This window comes from the organism of the source record quoted next, unplaced genomic scaffold (genome assembly GCF_019419815.1).
Source record: "Pyrus x bretschneideri cultivar Hongxiangsu unplaced genomic scaffold, Pyrus_bretschneideri_v1 Contig19, whole genome shotgun sequence".
Classification (NCBI taxonomy): Eukaryota; Viridiplantae; Streptophyta; class Magnoliopsida; order Rosales; family Rosaceae; genus Pyrus; species Pyrus x bretschneideri.
In genome coordinates, this window is record NW_025999490.1 from 430,069 (window position 1) to 455,816 (window position 25,748).

The following is a 25,748-nucleotide window of genomic DNA, read 5'->3' on the forward strand; positions in this document are numbered from 1 at the left end:
AGTTATTAGCATTTGCTTACACACTTTGTGTGTATAAACACATTTTTTTAGAAAATGAGAAGGAGATAAGGAGAAAGAGAGGACGTGGGGGGGGGGGAGTGGGAGGTTTTTTCTTTTGGTTATTTTTTATTTTTAATATTGAAGGTATTTTAACATCACCTATAGGTGAGATTTCAATAAAATTTGGACTTGTGAAATCACATTATTGCCCATCATTTTTTTTTTGTGTGATAGAAGACTAGTTTGTCTTTTCACCCTCTTTTGGTTGACAAATAAAGTTTCATTAATTAGTAGAGATTATGTGTGCTATATAATTTCAGCTTATTAGGACATTTTTCCTCTTTTATGACATTGGCGTTTGACAAGAATTGTATATGGGGCTACTCACATATTTCATGTGCAATGCGTTTAACAAGGAAGATCATTGATATGTTCACAGCTTTGGGTTAAAATCAAACTGTGGAGTGAATTGGGAAATTGCATGTATGAGTAGCTAGTGTTGTGTGTTAATCTAGTCTCTATCCTCTCTAAACTTTAGCTAAACTACTTGCTCTGTCTCCACTCTTTTTGGTGTGAAATATGACTTGCAGTGATATTGAACCATTGCATGAGTCTTATGAATGAAGGTGCATTCACATGAATTATTTTGAAGACTTGAGAGTGAAGGGGATTGTGTGGTTCCCTTGGGTTTCGATCCCCTAAACCTTCAGAGGGTGTTATACGGACAGGCTACTACTGCGAGATAGTCTATATGGTATAGCTAGTGAAATGGACACTCCTAGATTGAGTGGCACTAGGATTGAAGGGCATCGTGCGCTACCTTGGGGTTTCAATCCCCTAAACCTCTGGAGGCCTACACAAACGGACATGTACCCGTAGTCCTTAGGGAGAGTGCTTGGATATGTGATGTAGGAAGTAAATGGACACTCTCGTCACCCTACTTCGCATTGTTGTGAAATTGCAGTGAGGGTAATCGGCCGCGAGACCAGTCATCAAGTTGGATTATTGTATACAGGAGTTTTGAGAGAAGAATCGTGCTCACATCTTTGTATAGCCAATGATGCTTATTGGTATTGCCATTGATCGTGATTGGAAGTTATAATATGTGGGAAGCCTGTGATGATTATTTATTGGTTAATTTTCGGATAAGAATGAAATCATACAGTAAGATTTTGATTTCGTTCAATATAAATGGAATGGTGGGATTGGTTTTACATCTCTTCCATTATTTACTAATTGGAAATCTCTAGGACGAGATTTATGTTAAAGAGGGTCGAATGTAATATCCCTAAATTTTTAGACGTATGATTTAGTTATGCAAATTTTTTATGATTAAATGGAAGAATTTGAAAGAAATATTAATAGACGGTTATGAAATTCAATGAGAAAAAATAACATAGAAGTTGAGATTGACTTTGTATCCTAAAATTTGAGATCGCCTATTCTTTTTCCTTTGGGTGAACTCGTTGGAAAGAAAGAAAAAAAAAAAATCTGTGTCTTCAGATTCCCTTTCCTTAACCTATAAGTAAAATTTACTCATTAGATTGACACATTAGCATTGAAACAAATATCTTTGTGTTGAATACTTGATATTTAATCCACCGAATTGGGTCATATCAAATGTGACCGAGTTCACACCTGGGTACGCCCACGGGAATATCCATTCCGGCTCCAACTGGCATGTGTCCTACACGCTCCATAAAGACGCGTGGCTCTCCTTCTTTCATTTGTTTGTAAATGTTTTTTTGGTTTTTTGTCTGCCGTGCATATTAAATAATCGTTTAACTGTGCTGAGAGGGACGTAAAATCAGAGACGCCCAAATCTTCTTACAATACAAATGAAAAGAAGAAAATTGTAGAAAAAAGTGAGGGTCTTTGAGCTCAGAGACGGTTCAACTATCATCGGAGAGAGAGAGAGAGGGGTCGTCACTGTGAGTGTTCGTGCTCTTGATTGATGGATTGTAGTTTTTTCGGAGGTAATCATTGTATTTTGATTTTTTTAATTTTCGGATCGTTTTTGTGTTTGTTTATCCGATTATTGTACGGACTTCAGCTGGATCTCTCGCAAGATTTTGTCTTTTTTTGTTAATTTGGGGATTAGATGTTTAATTTTGAGCTAATTTTGTGTGAGGTTGACTGGTCGGAGTTTGTATGCTGAAATCTTGCGTTTTTGTTGCGAATTTTGATTTATTTATTTTTAGTGTTTCTGTGTGCTCAATTAGGTTTTTTTTTTATTGGGATTAATTTGGTGGGTTTAGGATCTTGAATCTGAGTTGCATGCCGGCGCCTCAAAATCTATCTGAAGTCTCCTCTAGTCCTTTCTGGTCCAATAATTTTAATGATTTAGTCAATTTTACGAGTTATGCATTTGTTCGTGGATTGTCTAATTTTATTAAGATTGTGTTGCTGGCATTGACTGTAGCGAAAAGCCGAGCAGTCTTAGCTGTGTGATTGTCAAACATCTGTATACGGTTTGCATACGATGGAAGTCGTGTTGGTCATTGATGATGCAGTGTTAAGTTGATCCAGACAATGTGAATTGTAGGATGTCTTTCGGATTCTAGTCGTGTTGATTTATTGCCTGTTTGATCACTGAGAATACGCATAAATGATTGAGAAATTAGGAAATCCTATAAACGACCTTTTGCCACTTTTGTCTTATTTAGGGAGAAGTGTGATTCGAAGCGAATGAATGTGCTTCAAAGTACAATGTATGTGAATAGCATAGCATTTCTGAAAATTACATAATTACGAGAGGTTTTTTGGGTTAAAATATTTGATTATGTAGTTTGCACTTTAGACTTGGATTATCTGTATATGGATTACATTTTTGTTTTTCAGATCATTGATGCATTTGAATTCTAATTCATAATTTGCTTAAGATGCTTCAAGTTTCTGACTACTGTCTTGTTCGAGAAGGTTGTTTTCTTAGACGTTGCTCATGCCTAGAAATTATCCTTATGGTTAACTGATTTAGTGATACCTCATTTGCTCTCTCAGGTTACTAGTTAAGGATTACTTTGTTGGAAGAATGTATGCTGTTGGCAAAGATTGCAGTTGGCTACCCATGGGAACATGCTTACGTGTCATATTTACTGCTTGTTTGCTTGGATGTTTATCCATGTGACTTTAGACAGCATGGATAGAAATATGGGTAGAGGTGCAATGGATCAACACAAAAACTATGAGCACATTCGCTACAATAATGTTGAAGCTAGAAACGACGGAAATGGGTCATCCAATCAAAGGTACTTCCAGGATCCATCAAGTAATGCTAGTACTAACATGAGACCTCCTGATTACAATGTTGCTGTTGGAGCCAGGCCTGTGTTGAATTACTCCATTCAGACCGGTGAGGAATTTGCTCTTGAATTCATGAGGGAAAGAGTGAACCCAAGGCAACATTTAGCTTCTGGGGATCCTAATAGTGCTCCTAACTATATGGATCTAAAGGGCTTACTGGGAATTAGCCATACAGGTTCAGAAAGTGGGTCTGATACTTCGTTACCAAACATGGTAGATAAAGGGCGTGTCCAGGAATTTGAAAGAAAGGCATCAAGGAATGACAGCAATCGAGGACTTCATTATGCTTCTTCAGGAATGTCTGATAGCTCAGTGAGGAAAGTGAAGTTTCTCTGCAGCTTTGGTGGTAAAATTTTACCTCGTCCCAGTGATGGAAGGCTTAGATATGTTGGAGGCGAAACACGTATTATACGGTTAAACAGGGATATCTTTTGGCAGGATCTGATGCAGAAAATGTTGACAATTTATGACCAAACTCGTGCAATAAAGTATCAGCTTCCCGGTGAGGATCTTGATGCACTTGTTTCTGTTTCATGTGATGAAGATCTGCAAAACATGATGGATGAGTTCAATGGGCTACAAGATGGGGGATCACAGAAACCTAGGGTGTTCCTGTTTTCTCATGTTGATTTGGAGGATTCTCAGTATGGTGTAGAAAGCGTGGATGGTGATTCTGAGATTCAGTATGTTGTTGCTGTAAATGGTATTGACTTAGGTTCAAGAAAGAATTCTATTGCTTTGGCAAGTTCTCCAGGCAACAACTTGGAAGAGTTGCTCAGTCTAAACGTTGCAAGGGAGAGCACTCAAGCAGTGCCTGATACAGTTGGTGCTGGCACAGCGCCTTCGGCACCAAATGTGCCTATCTCAACTGACCTTTCTTCTCAATCAGGATTTCCAGGTTCTTCAAGGGCTAATGAATCCAATTCACAACCATGCCAGGGGCAGATGATGCATAGTGGAGAAGCCAGACAACATCCAGTGTCAACTTTCCACTCTGTCCCCGGGAAAGATGGTCAGACTGCTGTGCCTTCATCAGTTCCATTACAATATGATTCTAGTTCTCTCACTTCACATCATGTAACACCTGGAGGAAATATTGATTCAATGCCAATATACGGCCAATCCCCTCAACAGGGGGGATTGATTGAAGAGCAGCTATATGGTGGCATGCGTGGGCAAGGTTCAGAATTGCCCATAAAGGAGACAAAATTGAAAAAAAACAGCTCAGCAAAAAAGATAAGTGAACCTGAGAAAATTCAATCTTTAGAGAAGGAAGTTCCACCAAAGGAAGCAAGAATGAAGAGAGAGAGTTCTCTCCACAAGATAAATGAAAGCGATAAACCTAGGAATTTAGAAAATGAAAACACTGTTTCTCTCCCTTCATCTGACAGTTTAGTTCTCAATCATATTTCTAGGGATCAAGTTTCAGTTGCCAATTCAGCAGCAGAGACAGGATCACCTTTGTTGGCTTCAAGAAGCAGCAAAAAGCTCCAGGAACCTCGACAAAAACCAATCGCCTCTGAAGATGTAAATGATGGGAAAAAGATCAATGAAGATGACCAATTCCACACAACCAGTGGACAGTCTACTCCTGGATATGGTGGCTCTGAGGTTGATTCAATGGACTTTAGCTACCTTGAACCACCTGTGGCTCCTCAGCGTGTCTATCATTCTGAGCGGATCCCCAGGGAACAAGCAGAATTGAACCGTTTATCAAAATCTGGTGATTCTTTTGGTTCCCAGTTTATGGTAACTCAAGCACATCCTGATCACTCACAACCAATTGCGGAATCCGTGGATAAATTGCATGGTGAGAATGTCCCTTTGCAGTCTGAGCAGTCTGTGCAGCCGGGCTTACCTTCAAAACTATTGCACGTTGAAGATGGACTGGCATTTGCTGAAAATATTAGTAAAATGAGTGCTGATGCTTATGATGAGGGGCTTGAGTCAAAGGTACAAAAATTGGATCAGGAAATGGGCTGGCCAAAAGATAACTACAAAGACCCAAGTAGCAATGATAAAGCAGCGGCCGCGCTGGCACAACAAACTGCTGATCGGGAAACATTTGGGAAGCTTACACATGATTCTGCTTCAGTTCAACCAGAATTTAAATGGTCTGAGATTGCTGCCAATAAGGACAATGAGAATAATGCCAAGGGTCATGGACAACCATTGGCTAGGGCAGAGAACCCAGCCAAAGGTGTTGCTCATGGGGAGTCTGCTGCTGGTGCCGGCACTCCGGAGCAGGGAGACATTCTCATTGATATTAATGACCGCTTTCCGCGTGACTTCCTGTCTGATATATTTTCTAAAGCTAGAATCTCAGGGGATCTTTCTGATCTTCCTCCACTTCCTGGCGATGGAACTGGCTTGAGCTTGAACATGGAGAATCCCGAGCCTAAGCATTGGTCGTATTTCCGAAATTTGGCTCAGAATGAATTTGTAAGAAAAGATGTTTCCCTTATGGATCAGGACCATCTGGGTTTCTCATCCCCACCGACTGATATTGGATCAGGAGCTCCAGTAGATTACAGCTTTCCACCTTTGAAGTCTGATGGAGTTGTTTTTGGTCACACTGATTCCCAAATAAATTTTGATGAAGATATTCGTCAAGGTTTGCCTGCTTTAGCTGGACCAAACAAAGTGAATTTAGGTTCAGATTACAATCCTACGCCACTAAGGGGAATTGAAAGTGAGCAGCTGGATGGGGTAAATCATGGAGTAAGAGAATCAGAGTATGAGGTATTTCTTCTGTATCTTTTACTAGTAAATCACACTGTTATCAACTTATCATATTGATTGCCTCTGACCAATTTTCTATTGCTCTTTCTTGTAGGATGGTGAGCTAAATATTCAGAACACAGGTGTACCTCTTGTCGATATTCCTTTGGAAGAATTTGATATTACTACCTTGCAGGTAAGATAATTTACCTATTACAATTTCAATCTGCATTATGGAAACGTTAACTAGTGGTCTTCGTTTTAACCAATCAATAAACTATACAGATCTGTTTTTCTTTACTTTCTGTTCTTCCAACTATAAGAATTTTTAGGATCCTTGTTCAATTAAAGTCAAGGAAGTATTTGAGTAAAACTAGTAGTACTTGGGTTGTATTTGGAAGTAAAATTTTGCCTTTCCACTATAGAATTCTGCCTGCACAGCCTGCTTATTAGCAGTGTTGACACTCCCACCATGTTCCTTTTCTGTAGTTCTATTTTATGGAAGCCACTAATCCCTCAAACATCAGAATATATAGTATTATAATTCCCTAACTACCATGGCACTGCCATTACTAACTTACAGTTTTATTTCTTCATACCATTTTTGGCATCTTGCCACCTCTAATCTTACAACTGTTAAACCTAAATGACTGCCTAATAGAATGTATTGCATACCAGCTCTGCCTTGTTTCTATGCTACATGAATCCTAGTTATTTTTTTTTACTTTGATTTGTTTAGTAGAAGCTTCATTGTCATGCTAATATCACATATCCCAACTTTTGCACAGCAAAATTGATTGATGGAACATCTTGCCGTGTATTCATCATGTAGTGACAGACACATACGTTTATCCCTTATTAATATCATCTGCACCTTGTTCAGTTGTGCAAATTGGAGATTTTTGAAGTCTGTTAATTCTCTTGTTGGCCATCTATGTATTTCATTGCAGATCATAGAGAATGAAGATCTTGAAGAGCTTAGGGAATTGGGTTCTGGCACATTTGGAACTGTTTATCATGGAAAATGGAGGGGAACAGATGTGGCCATTAAGCGGATAAAAAAGAGCTGTTTCACAGGGCGTTCATCAGAGCAAGAAAGACTGGTGAGTCGGAACAGATAGTTTTTTTGTTCAATAGTTCACTAAGCTAGAGGTCAAGTGAGTCATGTTAGGTGAATATGTTTTTCCAGTCAAACGTGAAGAATATTTCTATTATGATATTATACAAAATGAAGGCTATAAACAATCCATCGATTCAAACTCAGATGGCTGTCATCCCTCCATCATCTAGTCTGGTAGTAATCGTTATATCAGATATTTACAGTAACCTCTCGGTGCTGGCTGGTGGAGGGTAGCATTCACCTACAGCATTGTGCTCATTAACTTGTCATCATGTGACATGTCAATAACAATAACCATTGATCCTCTTCTTTTTTTCTTTTCTTTCCCCCTGTTCAGACTGTTGAGTTCTGGCGCGAAGCTGAAATTCTTTCGAAGCTTCACCATCCAAATGTGGTGGCATTTTATGGCGTTGTCCAGAATGGACCAGGAGGAACACTAGCCACAGTGGCCGAGTTCATGGTGAATGGCTCTCTGAGGCATGTTTTACTTAGCAAGGAAAGGTAATACTGTTCTCTTTAGTTACGTCAATGATGTAATCCTTACCAGTGTACCAGGCACTTCAATCTTTATCTTATATTGGTTTTGTGAATTCCCAGACATCTTGATCGTCGTAAGAGGCTCATTATTGCGATGGATGCAGCATTTGGAATGGAATACCTACATTCAAAAAACATAGTGCACTTTGATTTGAAATGCGACAATTTGCTTGTAAACTTGAAAGACCCTCAACGACCCATTTGCAAGGTATTTGTATAATTCTTGTTGTCTATATAAGATTCTATAGTTGATCAGGAATTCATGATGGAATCGAGCTTATTATGTGGGTCTTTTTTATCGTCCTTTCTTCTTTGCCAAACTGTTATTATGTTCCAAAATCAAACATTGTATTTAGCAGAGAATTATATAATTTTGCAGGTAGCAGATTTTGGATTGTCAAAAATCAAAAGAAATACCTTGGTCACTGGTGGTGTTAGGGGTACCCTACCATGGATGGCTCCGGAGCTTCTTAATGGTGGCAGCAGTAAGGTTTCTGAAAAGGTAGGATGGTACAATTCATATCTAATGCTTACTGGCAGAAAAAGAATGTTACTACCACACAGTTTCAGCTGATTTTCTTTTTCACACACGTTGATGCAACGTCATTGAACCACTTTATGCCTTTTGACAGGTTGATGTATTCTCCTTTGGTATTGTCTTATGGGAGATTCTAACCGGTGAGGAGCCTTATGCCAATATGCATTACGGAGCAATCATAGGTGTGTACGCTAAGTTCTCTCTTCATGGTCTTACTGGGCTTCAGTCCGATATTCAAGCACATATAATATCTTGTTTATTAGTCCTGGTGATTTAGCGTGTGTTCATTGCTGACGTGCTGATTTTTCGTGTGTATGGAGCCGAGATTGAAAGAGAAAACCGGAAATACTGACACTTGATTACTTGCAGGAGGCATTGTGAATAACACATTGAGGCCACATGTGCCACCCTTTTGTGATTCTGAATGGAAGTTGCTAATGGAGCAATGCTGGGCCGCGGATCCTGTTGCTCGCCCGTCGTTTACAGAAATAACCAAACGCTTGAGGGTGATGACTGCAGCTTGCCGTCCTACTAAACCACCGGTTCAGCCACAGAACCAGGTCCCCAAGTAGCAGAGTTCGACGATGATTCCCTTGTGCAATCTCGGCTAAAGCACGAGAGCCGATTATTATAAATTATTTATACCCCATATAGGTTGTGTGTATTATATGAATAGGGAGAAGGGCTCCCAACCAACTATTTTACAGAACGGAACGGAGTGATTGTGTTTTTGGTGCATAAAACGGGAAGAATTGGGTTTTATACGTAAATCAATTTATTTGTGTTCATAGTGAAATACAAACTTTTATTTTTCCTTTTGTTTGAAAGCTCAAAATTCAATGAAATAAACCAAAAAAAAAAAAAAAAAAAAAAAAAAAAAAAGATAGTAGTGAAAGACAATGGTTTCCTGTTCATTTGATCATCTACTTCAAAGGTCACTTTGGTTTTTGACTTTGGCTGCTCAAGATTGAGGAGTTCTTTCTCAAGATACTAACGAAATTTTGTGCTCATGATTGAAACTGTTCATATTATAAATTTACTTTGTAAAGATCATCATTGCAGAAAATCAATAAAATATGAGATTGTATAGTCAACGAACATATGAAAATATATAGACGGATTTGGTAAAAGAATTACGAATAGTCTATCTATAGAGTACAGTTGATTGGCAAAACAATCTTATTTTGAATTGATTTTTTTGCAGATATAATTTTTGCAGAATGATTTATAATACGAATGGTTCGAATATAAACACAAAGTTTCATAAATCTCAATCTTAAAGAGCCAAGCCGTTCTCTTTACATAATGTGACAATGATACTGGTTAGAAAAAAAATAAAAAGGTCACATTCTAAAGTATTTTGCCCACATTTTAACATGTTAAAGTTGTGTGCTTGAGATTTTATGTTTGACTCCTCCTCTTTTAAAGACTTACGATCTTGTGTTTAAATCATCTTTTCTTGACATTGCTTGTATATAAAACATAACGTGGTAAAGCTAATTACTTTCATGTCAATAAATACATGTGGAGTTCGGATTCTCATCATGTTAGGATTAGGGTTTAGCTGGACATGTTAATAACTTAATTTATCATTTGGTTCAAGATTAATCCATCTCTTAAATCTTTCTTATTCGCTTTGTTGATAAGATTGAGTAAGTTTTCCTTGTTGAAAACTAAGAACAAAACACTTAAACATGGGAGTTAAAAAAAAAAAAAAAATCATGTAGCTTTAGATTTCTCGGTAATTGTTTGTACTTGGTTGGACGAGATATCAATTTTGATTTACCGAGTGCAATGAGTCAATGATGATCGTTTTTCTTGAATTTGACGCCTAAATACGGCTAATTCTATTGTAATAATGTGACCTTGTTGTGAGTGCATTATCTCATTGTTGAATTGTTTGCTTATACACGATACTCGTGGTCTAGAAACCATCCAACGAAAATTAATAATAAATTTCCTATATATGCCCTCGTATTGGCGCGTTATTTACAACTATGTCCTTTCCATCAATAGATAATGAAGGAGAAGCTTGCTGTAAATAATACCGTTAATTGAAGAACAACAGCCACCCACGAACTCTTGACAGCAGCAGACTCGCAGTGTCGTGTTCTCAAAATTGCTGAAAGGTAAGCTCTTTCTCTCGCGGGCGCATGCCTGCTTCAAAGTTTTGAATTGCGTTGTGTTTATCCGGCCGTCGTCTGCTGTGCACGCAAAGTGTTTGACGAAAGGCCTCAGAGAACCCATCCAACATTAATTTGATGGGTTCTGTAAATTCTACAGTCCAAAAGCAACACCATTTCATTAGCTTTGGCTTTAACCAAGAAAAAAAAAAGTGGGATTTGGGCGGGGGTGCTGTGCTGGTGGAAATATTTTTCCTTTTTGGTTGAATACCCATGTTTTTTTTATTGTATTTGTATCATTGTGCACTCATTAGCAATTTTGTCTCAGCTGTTACATATTGGAATTGAAATGCCATGTTAATAATTGGGTAACTGGTTTTATTAGGAGACTGCAGACTCGTAATAATATTAGCTAGATGTTCCAGAATCCTCCAATAGCATCCTCTGCTTTGTGGGAGTCATATCCGAAAGGTGATCGAGTTCTTCTTTCATTTTCGATCTTCGATTTTTTATTTTTAGAAACAAGTTTACGAATAACATGTATTGGTTTTGCTTAACTTTGTAGGTGCTTGCCTCTGTACCATTGAGTTCAAGCAGCCTCAGTTATCAGCTGCAACATCGTATGGTCTTGGGTTGAAGGTTTGATTCTATCTTTTATTTTCTGTCTTGTTTGTTTGTTCGTTATTGTGGAACTGTGCTACAAGTATGCATAACATATGACTTGGAGAAATATTATGCAAAAGTCCGTACCCAGTTCCTTAACCATTGCTGTAAGCTTTTTAGTTGAGCTTGCTATGCGTAAGCTCAATTTAGAGCCAATTAATTCCTAATCATAGCATGGAACATATGAATGCTAATGTCAATTATCAGACTTACCCAGCGTTGGTTCCGATTTGTGGATTGTCTGTCTCCTTGAAATGGTTATGAATATCTGAAGGGGTGTGATATCCACACACCCCTTTTTACTTCTCCCACACCTTTTTGGTTTTCGGCCGTCGGATCGGATGAGTTGAAGAAGATCAACGGACATAAATTAACAAGGGGTGTGTGAGAAGTAAAAATGTGTGTGTGGATAGCACACCCCTATCTGAATACTGTAAATTTTCTTGTGTTTTGAATTTTGAGTCTTGACAAGTGCTCAACTTTGTGATTTTCAATCATACTATTTGGTTGCCCACTACTGAGGCAGAATCATCTGTTTCCATATGAGACTGAAATTTTTTAAAGAAAATAAATGAATGCAAAGAAAAAGGGATGAAAAAGTATTGAAAGGATTCCTCCTAAAGTTGCCGTTAATAACTCGATACTGATAATAGAAACTCTGTTATAACCATTTATGTTCCCACGCATATCTTCGGGATTCTCACAACTAATCAATTAGCTTCTTACAAGTGTTCCTAGTGGTGTTACACTCTAAGGCTACTGTAATTTGACAGTATGGCTGCTTTGAGAATATCGTCCTACTTAATTTGTAAATTCATATAAGCAGTCATGTGTTTGAGTTTCATCCTGAGACCTAATGCTTAAGTTTTATTCACAATGTAGTTTGAGCATGGAAAGCTTCATAAAGGAGGAAGTATATTTGGAACCATCTTTTCTGCCAGTAGAAAGACCAGAGTAGAACCAACTTACAGGAAGAGAGAAGCATATCCCCAAAATGTGGATCTTCCACCTGTACTACCTAAGAATAAGAAGAAACCGTATCCTATTCCCTTAAATAAGATCAAGCAGGCCGCAAAGGAGGACAAAAAACTTGCAGAATTGGGTATAGAGAAGCCCCTCGAACCTCCAAAAAATGGATTACTTGCCCCTGATCTGATTCCCGTTGCTCACCATGTACTAGATTCCTGGAAAATTTTAATTAAAGGCATTGCGCAGCTGTTGCACGTTATTCCGGTATACGCTTGCACGTAAGTATGCTTTATTTGTATGATGTGGCCATCCATCAAAATTTATGATGCGGCTGTAAATAGCTGTGTACTAACCTCTGAGAAACCTAGGTTTTACTTGGAACGATAAAATGCTTCAATTCTTTCTGCAGTGAATGCTCTGAGGTTCATGTGAGCCACTCTGGTCATCACATACAGGACTGTCTTGGTGCAACCAGTGCTAAACGCCGGAGCTTCCACTCCTGGATCAAGGGTTCTGTCAATGACGTGCTTGTACCCATCGAGGCATATCATCTCTATGACCCTTTTGGTCGGCGCATTAAGCATGAAACTAGATTTCAATACGACAGGATTCCAGCTGTTGTGGAGCTGTGCATCCAAGCTGGTGTTGAGATCCCTGAGTACCCTTCACGTCGAAGAACCAAACCCATCCGTATGATTGGAAGGAAAGTGATCGATCGAGGTGGATTGATTGAGGAGCCTCAACCAGGGATCTCTGCAAATCCATCATCACTTATTGATCTCGATACACATGGGGCTTGTGGGCGGTTTCCACCTCCACCACCATCAGATATTCCCAAGATTGCACAGGAGACAATGGATGCATATGAAACTGTTAAGTTGGGGGTGACGAAGCTGATGGATAAATACACAGTGAAGGCATGCGGGTATTGCTCCGAGGTTCACGTGGGACCTTGGGGTCACAATGCAAAGCTTTGTGGGGAATTCAAGCACCAATGGAGGGATGGGAAGCATGGCTGGCAGGATGCTACCGTGGATGAAGTTTTCCCTCCAAATTACGTATGGCATGTCGAAGACCCCAAAGGACCTCCTTTGAAGGGCGGTGCACTCAAGAAGTTCTACGGGAAGGCTCCGGCAGTTGTAGAGGTTTGCTTGCAGGCAGGTGCACAGATCCCTGAGAAATATAAACCCATGATGAGGCTTGACATTGTTGTCCCTGAAAGTGAGGAGGCACAATTAGTTGCCTGAATATTAGACTTTTTGTGCAGCAGAATACTGTGACGCATGTATATATGATTTTTAACCTTTTGGTTACTTTTGAGAGTTTCGAACCCTGGACCTATCCAATTTGAACCCATCACCCCCTCCTTATTTTTCCGTTTTCGTATTATCAACGGAGGGGGAATTTGAACTTGAAATCTTGCCCAACATTGATTACTAATTAGCGAGTTAAATAAACATTAGAGTGACCTTGACAATAATATTCGACTCCTATTGTTGCATTACGATAGAGAAACATATGGTCCCGACTCCCTTGTGAATCAATTAAGAAACCTTGCTCGAACTTAAGACCTCTTTCGACATTTCAAGGAAATATTAATATTGTTATCAACTTGTAGCACTTTTCTACTTAATGATGATAATATTTAATATCATTAATTATCTACCTACGACAAAGATATAAACTATTATCCACCTATGAAAAAGATTCGAGTCATTTGACACCATTGCGGGAGCAAATATCCATCTCGGATTGAATTTTACTAGACCTTTTTTCGTTTACTCTTGTTAAATGTTTGTTTTAAATTTAATTGCCTTCTGTTTCCTCCTGTTTTCTTCCTTCTACTTGTGTATATAATTTCTGTGCTGATATATAGCAGAAGCATTCGAAGTGGAATGTTGAAGACAAATAAACAAGCACAAAATCACACTGCTTAATCTATTTGTCCACCATTGAAGACTTGAAGTAATATGAAACAATAGATGGACCTTGAGGAGTACAGCAGAAAACTCGTTACTGAAACAAATTTGGCTGAAAAATCTCCCGGTGGGAGGGACTTAGATTTCGGTCCACAACTTACAGTGAACTGAAATGGATGACAATATGTAAGCTTGAAGTGTTAGAAGTTTACAACATTGGCGCAGATGCTATACGTAGAAAACCTGCCCGACATTCAAGAGACTCTCGTGAGGAACGTTGAACATTACACTGTTTTCCCTGCACACCTTCCTAAGAAATGCGTATAGGTAGTCAATAGCGATCTTCTTCAATAGTTTTGATTCCCTCCTGGCTTTTATGACAGTATTTCCTAGTATGTGCACCACTCCTGCATCTCTACAGTTGTTCAAGAATTCTATCTCATCAGCCTCGGCCTGGCTGCTTGCCGGAATGAAGGAGGTCGGGTTGTTTGCATGCGATGGAGAATCATCAGGCATGATCGAGTCCACTGATGCAATTGACAGGTCTACTTGATTGGAGTGGTGCATATTGCTGACATTGCTCAACTCGCAATCTGCTGGCTGATTAGTTTGTTGCTCAAGTAAACTAGATAAGTCAGAGTCTGAAGACGCTTCCATCAGGGACTCAAGCCGGACATACGCGAATAGGTTGTGAAAGAGCTTGTTCTCAAAATCATCATCCTTTTTGTGGTAGTCTTTATAGCCATACCTTGCAACACAACGGAACATGTGGAAACTCTTGGGTCCAATCCGCTTTACAAGGAACCGCTCTTCTTCTGGGACCGTGAAGACAGGAAGGTACTTCACGCAGACAAAGATGACAACAGAATGGATGGCCGGTAAGTTGGTGATAAAATGAGAGAAGATCCGGGGCACTCCACTTGCTAGCTCCGTGTATACAAGGCCTATCCCAGGTACACGAACCAGTCCTAGACTGGGACCAAGTCCAAGAATCCATGCCATTGAAACCTTACTGTGCATCTCCATCTCATAGCGTTTAACTGTACCATAATGCCAAACATACATGATGATAAAGAAGGCTGCTGCGATCACAAGAGGAACCCAGCCGCCTTGATTGACCTTGAGAAGTACAGCAGAAAAGTAAGTGCCCTCCACAACCAATGATAAGCCAGTGAAGATCAGGACAAGAATCCAATGGCAGCGCCACACCAATATCATGACTAAAATCATAAGCAATGTGGTTACCAGCATGACTATACAAACTGCCGTCCCTGTTGCAACGCGTAAGATTTTGTTAGTTGGTGCAATCTTAATTTCAACCAAGAAGCTTGAAATGAGATACGACAAGTAACAGTGAGAATATAATTTTGAGAAGAGAAATGGTTACCCTGAATCCTTATTGCCATCATAGATTTCCTAACACTATAAAATTTTCATAGAATTTAAAGATGGCATGATATGGAGGAAAATTCTTTCTTCACCAATGCTATACCAAAAATTTCATACTAACTGAAGTCGATGTCTTTTCATGGATGGATAAAACAATGAAAATTTCATGAAATTATGTTTTAACATAGGAAGATGTGTATAATACAAGCTACATCCAATTAAACTTACCAGAGGCATTCCCAATTTGGTTTTGATTTTTAAACCCAGCTGTCACGGCAATGCAGAGAATCATAACAATCCAATTAATTTCTGGAATATATATCTGGTGACGGTATTTCCTTGATGTATGCACGACTTTACATCTTGGGAAACAGCCTAATGCAAGTGCCTGCTTGATTAATGAAAAAGTTGCAGTTATGGTGGCTTGACTTGCAACGACAGCAGCTCCAGTTGCAACAATAAACACAGGCCAATATATTTTGTCTGCAAGAACGATTAATCAGAACCTTTCCGCAACGCATTACCGAAAAGCCAGGGCATTCATGCCACTCTGATGATATATGTAAAGTTTATAACGGGTTTTCTTAAATAACTGATTTCTACTTTACGTGAAATTTGAGTATCATGGTATCTCTCAGACATATTGAGCTGGTATCAGTTTTGGCAAAATAAACACCCAAAACCTAAATGTTATATTTTGTAGTTAAAGAAATCAAACAAACCTGGAATGGAATGATAAAAAGCACCAATCACGTTGTGTGGATGTTTTGTAAGGTATGCTGCTTGACCACTGTAGGCTAATAGAAGACAAGGAAATACAACCAATGTGAAAGCAAGTTGCACGGACGGGACTGGGAAGTGGGATAGGTCAGCAAAAAGTGCTTCAGTACCTGTAAGTGTTCACAACCAGTCTTCAGGGACTATGTCACAAACTTGCTTGAATTTCACAAATAAAAAAGGATGGAATATCGAAATTTTACCTGTTATACTAAGCATAATACCTCCAAGGGAAGTCCACCCATCTTTTCCTCCCCTCTTGAAAAATCGATATACATATACAGGTGAAAAGGCTTTTAAAACCCTACTATCATACTTCCAAACATTGAACATGCCAATTCCTCCAATTACGAGAAACCAAATAAAAACGATTGGTGCAAACAGCCAACCGACTTTATCTGTCCCATAGCTTTGCATACTAAACAAAAGTATCAGTATAACAACAGCAACAAGCACGACTACCTCTGTATAACAAACGAGTAGTTATGATTAGATTTGGAAACAATGATCAATGAGTAACAAACATGGTGAAGCAAATGAAACAGTATCTTTATGTCCAAGAGTATGGAGATACCATTACTAATCTTGGAGTGGCCTACATTGATCCCACCAACTGCTGACAGAACTGCAAACGATAACAGGGTTAAGCGTTAAGTATACTTATCAAACAGAATATGATTAAGAGCTTCCAATAGAACTGACAAAGAATCATACTCGCCACAGCGGGAGTTATCATAAACTGTAGAGTATTTTAATGTTCTAACCTAGTCTAAATGCTTTCCAGGAAGTAGCTTTTACCATTTAAAAAAATAGTTTCTCAATTAAGATTGGTTAGAGTATAAGGGATTGCAATATGCTTCCCTTACAAGTTACGCCTACAGGAACTAATCACGCAGGTTGAAAGTGTTGGGATATCCATAAAACAAAACTACATGATCACGAAAATTACCAATGAGGATATTTAAACAGAAGAATGATCCTACAATATCAACAATGAAGCTGCGCACCTGATATGGCTGGAGTCAGAATCCCGTCCCCAATCACCATGCAAGAGCCAACTAGGACAAGAATAAGAAGCGTGCTCTGCATAAATGCATGCCCCTCCAACCATTTCCTGGTTCTTGCAGCAAATGATTTCTGACCAAACGAAGAACGACTATATGTTGTTAGTGCCTCATCCGTTTGGTCTTGGTTAGGAATAGCCTTTATTTTTGCATATCGACAGAGTAGTGAATATAGAGCAAACGTTCCACCTGCAACCATGGGGAGGATAAATTTACATGAACTAAAACCCGGAAGAACAGCATCTATAGCTCTCGATGTTATTGTCTCTATCAGTGAATAATCAAAACATAGATACTTTTGATTAATGATCTGAGCACAGCGTTCAAGGTAATACGGTAACATTACAAAGGTGGGGAGGGGAAGGAAGAGCTTATATATCGATACCTTGACCATTGTCATTTGCTCTACAAACAATAAAAACGTACTTCAGGAGTGGAATAAGAGTGAGGGAGTAGATAATAACAGATAAAGCTCCAATTAAATCCTCCGGGTCACCAATTCCATCAGGAAATGTATTGTAGAAAACATACAAAGGAGATGTTCCTAAATCTCCATATACCACACCAAGGCTTTGAAATGCAAGCTGCACAAGCAATAATGCTGAAAATTTCTGGAAGAATAAGAAAAGAAGTGATCAGCAACAAGAGCAAATATAGTTCAGAAATAGCAGAATACCTTCAAGGTTACATAAAGGAATCGTTTCAACCGTATAGTACGAAAAGTTAATATCAACAACAAATCTCTGAAGACATTAATGAATTGATTATGAACAAACCAACCAATTGCTGGACTGCTAGATTTCGAAAGTTCAAGGTCGAATTTCTATTTGTACTGGTGAATTCGGTTTTCAAACAGTTCCACTGCAGAACAGGGGTGAAGGAGTGAGATAATACCTTTTCCTTGTACATATTTCTCAACCTTTTAGCCTCCTCATCCATGGGCTGATCAAGCTGCTGATCCAAAACCCAAACGTTACCATTCGTATCAGTGCTTTCATCAGTTGCCATTCTTGCAGCCATTCGAAACCCGATGATTCAAAGGACTCTACTTCCCTTCCACCAATTCACCTCTCCACTAGATTCTTTTCAATCCTTCCCCTCTATAATTTAAAGTTTGAAACTTTAGCCCTGCTGGACAAGATCCAAAACAGATATCAATGTTAGAAATCTGAAGATTCTGCTTTTGAATTGCTACCAACTTACCAGGGAAAATTCCCAGAATAACTAAACACCAATATGCAATCCCCAATTAAAAAGCTTATCATCAAGTATAAAACACTAAAAAAGCATTCAAGTGAAACAAGTGCACCGCCCAGAATTCCAACACAGAAGATGAACAAGTTGAATGGATCAAATCCAGAGCTTCACACCAAAAATGAACAAAAACCCAGAACTCCATTGAATCCATGACAGTCAAAGAACACCCAGGATATATATATATATATATATATATTAATTTACACAAAGATTGTAAAATAACATGGGAAAAGAAGCAAAATTTGTTAGTGTATTTACCTTGGTTGCAACTTCCAGGTGCTATTCCCAGGTGGATTTTGGTTTACAGACTTCGAGTAGCCATTAAAGCATAAAACAAGAGTGAGAGAGATGAGAAAACGCCATTACAGAGCAAAAGAGGAGTTACAGACTTCAAGCTCGCACCCTTTTTTGTTTTGGCAATCATTGAGTCATTTCTTAATCTTGTCAGGGTCAATTTCTTGGATCTTACTAAGACAATTGTTATTACCAAGCTTGTGTTTTGGCCTAATTTTTTTTAATATAAAATGTTGAACAGAAAGGAATTGGATCCGCTCCAGACCTTAGTGTCTGGAGTTTAGGGATCAAATTATCTGGGCCGCTGATTTTTATGTAAAAGAAATTAGAGCTGTTGGTTTTGTGTGGTGAGCCAGAAAAATGAGTTAATAGGAACTGTTGGATTGAATTTGTGCAGTCCAGATGAATTGATCTCTAGGCTCTGGACACTAAGATCTGGTCGGATTCAATTTTGAATAGAAATTTAAAAAGGAAAACTATCTCAAAGTCCAAAAAAAGTTTTGATTTAATGAAAATGACAAATAAAAATATAGTAAATAGTACTAAAAAAATATAAAAATGTGCTTTTTCGTTAAAAATGAACAATACCGAAAATATTTCGTTAAAACTTCAAATTTAAAAATCAATTCACCCTTAAATGTCTAGGAGAATTTCAAGTTACAAATGTTTTTAAGCACGGTAAAAAAATCTCGTAACGTGTAATGTCTTGCATGTCAGAAATATATATATTTTTAATCAACAATTACCAACAACGTGAAAAGCAACTGACACAAATGCCAAAATCATTCACGAGATTTGGAATGTTATTTTACGAGCTTCTTTTTGTTAACATGCAAGATTCTTAATGTGGCGAATATACTCATTATTTTACCATGTTACCATGAGTGTGATGTTTCTACATTCTGCTAGTTTTGTGTGCCAATTACCAACGTTATACAAACATTGACTTAGTCAATGTCGTACAAACATTGACGTAGTAGTACGGCATTAGTCAAAGCAAGTGCAAGGAAAATATAAACCAAGGGATTTATTATCAATTTTATATTATATTGTGATGTTTAGGAAGCTACAAACATGTTTTAAAAAATCCTAACCAATGAAACTACAAATATGTTGATTGAGAAAAATTGTTTTTAACGAATGAAACACAAAATCGATGTTTCGGAAGCTTCACATGACTTCATATTTTTCATTGTTTTAGTGATTTCGATGACATCGATAATTATTTAATCTTGCGTTTGTTGCATTATTTAAACTTCTATATTCATATTTATCTTTTAGGGATCACACTGAGAGTTTACATAAAATCTCCTGACCTTTGTTCGTCTAAGAAATTTTTTTCTCCAATTTCTCGGTGTTTGGAAGTAATGGATACCAATGTTTTCCCAGTGTTAAAAAAGCAGCCTAGGCGGTGCCTAGGTGCTGAGTGGTGGTTGTTCGATACGATTTAGAGAAAATCGTTTACAAAATCGATGAGGAGCTAGGCGCTCGTTAGGCGCTTTAGGTGGTCTAAGTGGTGCTAGGCGGCATGTCTAGGCGGATTGATACTGGTCTTCTTCCATCGCCAGCGCCTCTGCAACTCTGGTCCTTTGTTCCATGCCCTCTCATCTTAGGCAGGCTCGCATTTGCAAATCAGCTCTATAAATGCTAGACTCGATGAAGAAGGGAACTTACAGAGAAAAATATAAGAAGTATATGTGAGTGATGAGGAAGAGAAAATGGAAAACAACCCAGATTGAAGAAGAAGATGTGTGAGAAAAGAAGAAGAAGATGTGTGAGAAAGAAACCCACTTTACTGTATTTACAGTTCGTTCACCACTATGCCTTATCATTAATCATTAAATAATAGAATTGGTTTCTTTAATCTTTTCTCTACTATTACATCATGATCTTGGATTGAGACTTCTTTGGTGATGTGAAAGAGGGGTTGCAGATGTGGGGTAAGACGTTAGGTGGGATTTTATCTCTTCCCATTTAAAAAAATCTTAAGAAAATTCCAATACTACATCTCTTCTTTTAAAATATCTTAAATTACTAATTTATCTCTATTATTCTATTTTAAAACCCTAAAATAGGGAGAAGAATTTCTTGATCTTTTGAAAACTTCACATTTTTCACTTTCTCACTTTATATATGTAATTTATATGGCATATATGCTTAATGTGTTTTTAAATTTTGGATTTATTGGATAATCTTTTTGCATTTTATCATTTTTTATCATCTTATTCATGGATTTCATACAAGTATAATTTTTTGTAAGTATCAATATGCACTTATTTACAAGATATACAATAAATTTACCTAAATCCGTCTAGGCGCCTGCCTAGACCCCGCCTAGCCGCTTAGGCACTAGGCGCTAGCCTGCCGCCAGACTAGCGTCTAACGTTTTTTAGAACCTTGTGTTTTCCAAGTGCTCCACACTGCAGAAATGAAGTTCGTGAAAGTCAAAACAAAAATTGCGTACCACGACGTTAAACCTAACAATGAAGCCATTGCTGATGTTACCCTACCTAGCAAATCATCATTTTGAAATCATTCGGCAAACTAAACGTTTAGATGATTTGAAATCTTTCGGCAAACTAAACGTTCAAATGATTAGATTCAGTCTGTAAAAATTAAAAAAGAGTGTTATAAGATTTGAGAAATGTGGGGTGTATGTACAAAATATAAGGTGTATATTGAGAATGTGGGGTGTGGGTGTATTATGGAAAAATATGTGGGATGTATTAAGATAATTTTTAAGTTAAAAAGCAAATGTGGGGTTTATTCAACAATTTGTGGGGTATTAATATAATAAGCCCTAGTGTAATATGTTAAAAGTGAAATTAGTTCAAATCTCACCTTATCACAAAAATTTAGAATATCATTTGGTCAAAAAAAAAAAAAATCTCTTGTGCAAGTGATTTTGTGTTTTTCTAAGCCAATCATCGTGTTTCTTAGCAAATTTAGAGTGAAAATTCTTATCCCGAGAGTGTTGTAGGAACACAGAAGAATATACATCCTGTGCATGTAAGTTTTTCACGAAGTTGAGGATCTGCCTGTTGGAAAATCCACGCTCTAGTAGTCTAGTTCTGAATGTTGCATCTTTTTTGTCTAACGGAGAAGGCAGAAGCTAATTTACAAATTAAAAAAGTGTTACACGTAGAAAATCTGTGCGACACTCAAGAAACTCTCATGAGGAACATTGAACAACGCACTGTTCCCTCTGCATGTCTTCCTAAGAAATGCTTACAGGTAATCAATCGCCACCCTCCTGAAAAAATTCGATCCCCCCCTAGCGTGTACGACAGTGTTCCCAAGTATGTGCACCGCCCCTGCATCTCTACACCGGTTCAAGAACTCTATCCCGTCCAGCTCCACCAGCTGCTTGCTTGGCGGGACAGAGGCATAGGCCAAACTCTGGCCGATATGCACCGGACAATCATCAGGTTCAAGGGAGCCTACTGATGCTATCGACAGGTCTGCATTGGCGCTGTGATTGTTCCATGTGGCGTCCTGGTTCAGTAAACTGGACACATCAGAGCCCGAAGATCCTTCCATCAGGGACTCAAGCCGGACGAATGTGAAGAGATTGTCAAAGAGCTTCTTCTCAAACTCATCATCCCTTTTGTGGTCGTCTTTGTAGCCATATCGTACAACACAACGGAACATGTGGAAGTTTTGGGGTCCAATACGCTTTACGAGGAACCGTTCCTCTTCTGGGAGTGTGCAGACAGGTAGGGACGCAGACAAAGACGACAACAGGGTGGATGGCGGGCAGGTTGGTGATAAAGTGAGAGAAGATGCGGGGCACTCCAGTCGCTATGTCAGAGTACACGAGGCCTATCCCAGGTACCCGAACTAGTACTAAACTAGGACCAAGTCCAAGAAGCCATGCCATCGACACCTTGCTGTGTATCTCAATCTCATAGCGTATTACTGTACCGTAATGCCAGCCATACATGACGATAAGGAAGGCTAGTGTAAGCACAAGAGGAACCCAGACTCCCTGATTGATCTTGGGGAGTATAGCTGAAAAGTAAGTGCCCTCCACCACCAACGTTAAGACACTGAAAATAAGTACGAGAATCCAATGACAGCGCCAAACTAATATCATGACCAACGTCATAAGAAATGTGGTTACTATCATGACTATAAGAACCCCCGTCCCTGTTGCAACACATAAGATTACATCAATTGATGCAAATAACGGTCAGAACGTCAGAGAAATTGAACACTTGAGAAAAGTTGTAGATACGAAAGAAAGTAATCGAAAAGGATGAAAACAACTATAGGACATTCTGCAGGATGAGAAGAAGGTGTGATATGTGGGAACAAGAGAAAAAACTTACCAGCAGCGTTCCCAATTTCGAATTGATTTCTAAACCGAGCTGCTATGAAGATGCATAGAATCATAAGAATCCAGTTAATGTCTGGAATATAAATATGGTGAGGGTTCCTCGATGTATGTACAACTTTGACTCGAGGGAAACAGCCAAGTGCAAGGGCTTGCTTGACTAATGAAAAAGTGGCGGTGATGATGCCCTGACTTGCAACAATAGCAGCTGCAGTTGCAACAGCAAACACAGGCCAATAACGATAAGCCAAAGGAGCACAATTGGTGCAGACAGCCAACCAACTTTTTCTGGACCAAATTGTTGCACGACAAACAAAAGTACCAGTATAACAACAGCAACAAGCACGTCTACGCCTGTATATAAAAATGTGTAATCAGATTTGGAACATTGAATGATTCAGTAACAGAAATGATGAAGCAAATAGAAGAACTTTACATCCAGGAGCATGGAGATACCGTTACTGTTCGGGGACCATCCGACATTGATCCCACCAACCGCTGACAGTACTGTTAAAGAAAGTATGGTTAAGTATTACATATACTTATCAAATAGAATATGGTTCAGCGGCGTCCAATGGAACTGAGAAAGAATCATACTCACCTCATTAGCATTAAAGAACATATTAAGGCCTCGTGCAAATTCAACTCAATGGAAACGAGGCCTCAATGTCCCTAGAAAAATTGCACATAGACCGATATGAAAGCGAGTTATATGTGTTAGAGATTGACAGCCAGGTCAACAAATAAAGCTTGTGCAAAATCAACTCAAAGTTCCTCCTCAATTTAGACAAATTGCATGATAATGGATACCCTCGAAGATGTCCCAAGAGAAGTTTGACATTTCATCGATATAACTCGCTTTCATCTCGAATTTGTGCAGATAGTTACAGAAAGTGGGACTACATATTCATCTTAAGAGCAGGTGCTTAATAAAATGGCAACATGAATACCATCGGAGACAAGAAGTTCTCCGTTGTTTGTTTCCTTCTTTTTGTCTACTAATTACGAAAAGTATCCGATAAACCTGGCTTATCCATCACTTGTTCATTTTATACTTGCCTAAACCGATTTACCTTCCATGTAACCTACTCACTTTCATATTTGTCGAAAATGATCTAAATCTGTAAGATGATTAAAAACATATATAGACAGAAGAATGATCCTACGAGTCTACGACATGATGATAATATACCTGATCTGGCTGGAGTCAGGATCCCGTTCCCTATCACAGCGCAAGAGCCAATCAGGACAAGAATAAGAAGTATGTTCTGCATCACTGCATGTCCTTCCAGCCATCTCTTGGTGCATTCAGCAAATGATTTCTCACCAAAAGTAGAACTGCTAAATGTTGTTAGCTCCTCATCGCTATGGTCTTGGTTGGGAACAGTCTTTATTTTTGCATGCCTGCAGAGTAATGAATAAAGAGCAAATGTTCCACCGGAAACCATGAGGAGGATAAGCTTACAGGAACTGCATTTTACAGTAGACTAGTATCAGAAGTACACATAGCAAAGGATGCATGATATTAGTCAAACGTTTGTATTACGCGGATGTCTTGTATACATTTACATAGTGTTTGTACACCAAACTTTCATCTGTTCCCTCCCCCTCACCAACTTTATCCTCCCCCTTTCTAATTCATGAAATCTTCGGGAAGAAAACCTTCCTTCAATCGCTCCCAAGGGAAACAAACATAAGAACCACCAATCAACCCTAAGAGGACGAAGAGGAAATATGTAAATGAACTGCAATATTGAGGCCACATGAAACAACTCAACAGCTCGAAAAACCATCCATAATCTTTTATGCAACTGTACCGAATAGTGAACAATCAACAAAGTCAAATTTAGATCAATCATCTGAGAACTGCAGTCAAAGTATTACCAACTAGTATAAAGTAAATTTATCGGTCGAGATCAGTCTACCTTGACCATTGTCATTCGCTCTACAGACTATAAGAACATACTTCACGAGTGCAATAAGAGTGAGTGAATATATGATAACCGATCAAGCTCCGAGTAAATCTTCCGGGTCATCAATTCCTGCAGGAAATGTATTTTTGAAAACATACAAGGGGGATGTGCCCAAATCTCCATAGACCACACCAAGGCTTTGAAATACAAGCTGTAGAACCATTCCCACTGAACAACGCGTCTGAAGTGAACCAAGAGCAATCAGAAACAGGACCAAAAGCTAGTCCTAGGAATAACACATTACCTCAAATATCTGTTAATTGCATTCAAAACATGTCTGCCATCAAAGAGTTTACAATTAATAAGAAAATTCTGACTACGTCTAATTGAAGAGAAAAAAATCGGTAGCAACATCCGGACCATGTCAATCGTAGGGCACATCTCACTTATGCATGGGACCTCCTATATTTTGGTGTCACCTGACCCATGTTACTTCCGATCAATGTGAGAGCTTCTCTAGTAGGGTAGCCCTACCGAAACTTCTCTCCTAATTGAAAATGCAGTCCATTGAATCATTTTACTTATCCCTATCTCAACAACTTACACAAGTTAAAGACTTTAGCTTTGACATTTCCAAATTTGTTGAACTGGGTTTTAGAGAGAGAGAGAGAGAGAGAGAGAGAGAGAACCTGCTCCCTGTACACGTTTCTGACCGTTTTAGCCTCCTCATCAATGGGCTCGTCGAGCTGTTGATCCAAATCCCAGACCCCACCTTTTTTTTCAGTGTCTCCATTGTCAGACATTGTTGCAGTGATCAGCAGCTCA

General features: G+C 38.7%; 3 protein-coding genes across 4 annotated transcripts; 2 read left to right on the plus strand and 1 right to left on the minus strand.

The window, feature by feature from the left end:
• Window positions 1-1,814: 1,814 nt before the first annotated feature.
• LOC125476432 lies at window positions 1,815-9,037 on the plus strand. The gene is made up of 9 exons (XM_048582609.1): window positions 1,815-1,976; window positions 3,001-6,045; window positions 6,140-6,220; window positions 6,975-7,127; window positions 7,482-7,645; window positions 7,742-7,889; window positions 8,061-8,183; window positions 8,314-8,401; window positions 8,589-9,037. Exons 2-9 carry the CDS (start codon window positions 3,076-3,078, stop codon window positions 8,789-8,791), a joined length of 3,930 nt encoding a protein of 1,309 aa, XP_048438566.1. The 5' UTR covers window positions 1,815-1,976; window positions 3,001-3,075; the 3' UTR covers window positions 8,792-9,037.
• A 1,153-nt stretch (window positions 9,038-10,190) lies between these two features.
• LOC125476511 (APO protein 1, chloroplastic-like) lies at window positions 10,191-13,287 on the plus strand. Of its 2 annotated transcripts, none has more exons than XM_048582730.1 (5): window positions 10,191-10,348; window positions 10,728-10,813; window positions 10,908-10,981; window positions 11,888-12,252; window positions 12,384-13,287. In XM_048582730.1, exons 2-5 carry the CDS (start codon window positions 10,759-10,761, stop codon window positions 13,219-13,221), a joined length of 1,332 nt encoding a protein of 443 aa, XP_048438687.1. In that variant the 5' UTR covers window positions 10,191-10,348; window positions 10,728-10,758; the 3' UTR covers window positions 13,222-13,287. The 2 variants fall into 2 exon arrangements, with proteins under 2 accessions (XP_048438687.1, XP_048438688.1); XM_048582731.1 differs by having other exon boundaries at window positions 10,197-10,348; window positions 10,738-10,813.
• A 602-nt stretch (window positions 13,288-13,889) lies between these two features.
• Window positions 13,890-25,741, minus strand: LOC125476433 (potassium transporter 11-like). The gene is given in 16 exon segments (XM_048582610.1): window positions 13,890-15,164; window positions 15,511-15,765; window positions 16,005-16,172; window positions 16,263-16,523; window positions 16,634-16,684; window positions 17,067-17,312; window positions 17,509-17,734; window positions 18,018-18,158; window positions 21,673-21,786; window positions 21,960-22,395; window positions 22,397-22,823; window positions 23,006-23,364; window positions 23,484-23,517; window positions 24,203-24,449; window positions 24,937-25,164; window positions 25,637-25,741. Coding segments are annotated over 16 exon segments (4,326 nt in total). The 5' UTR covers window positions 25,727-25,741; the 3' UTR covers window positions 13,890-14,121.
• Window positions 25,742-25,748: the final 7 nt, after the last annotated feature.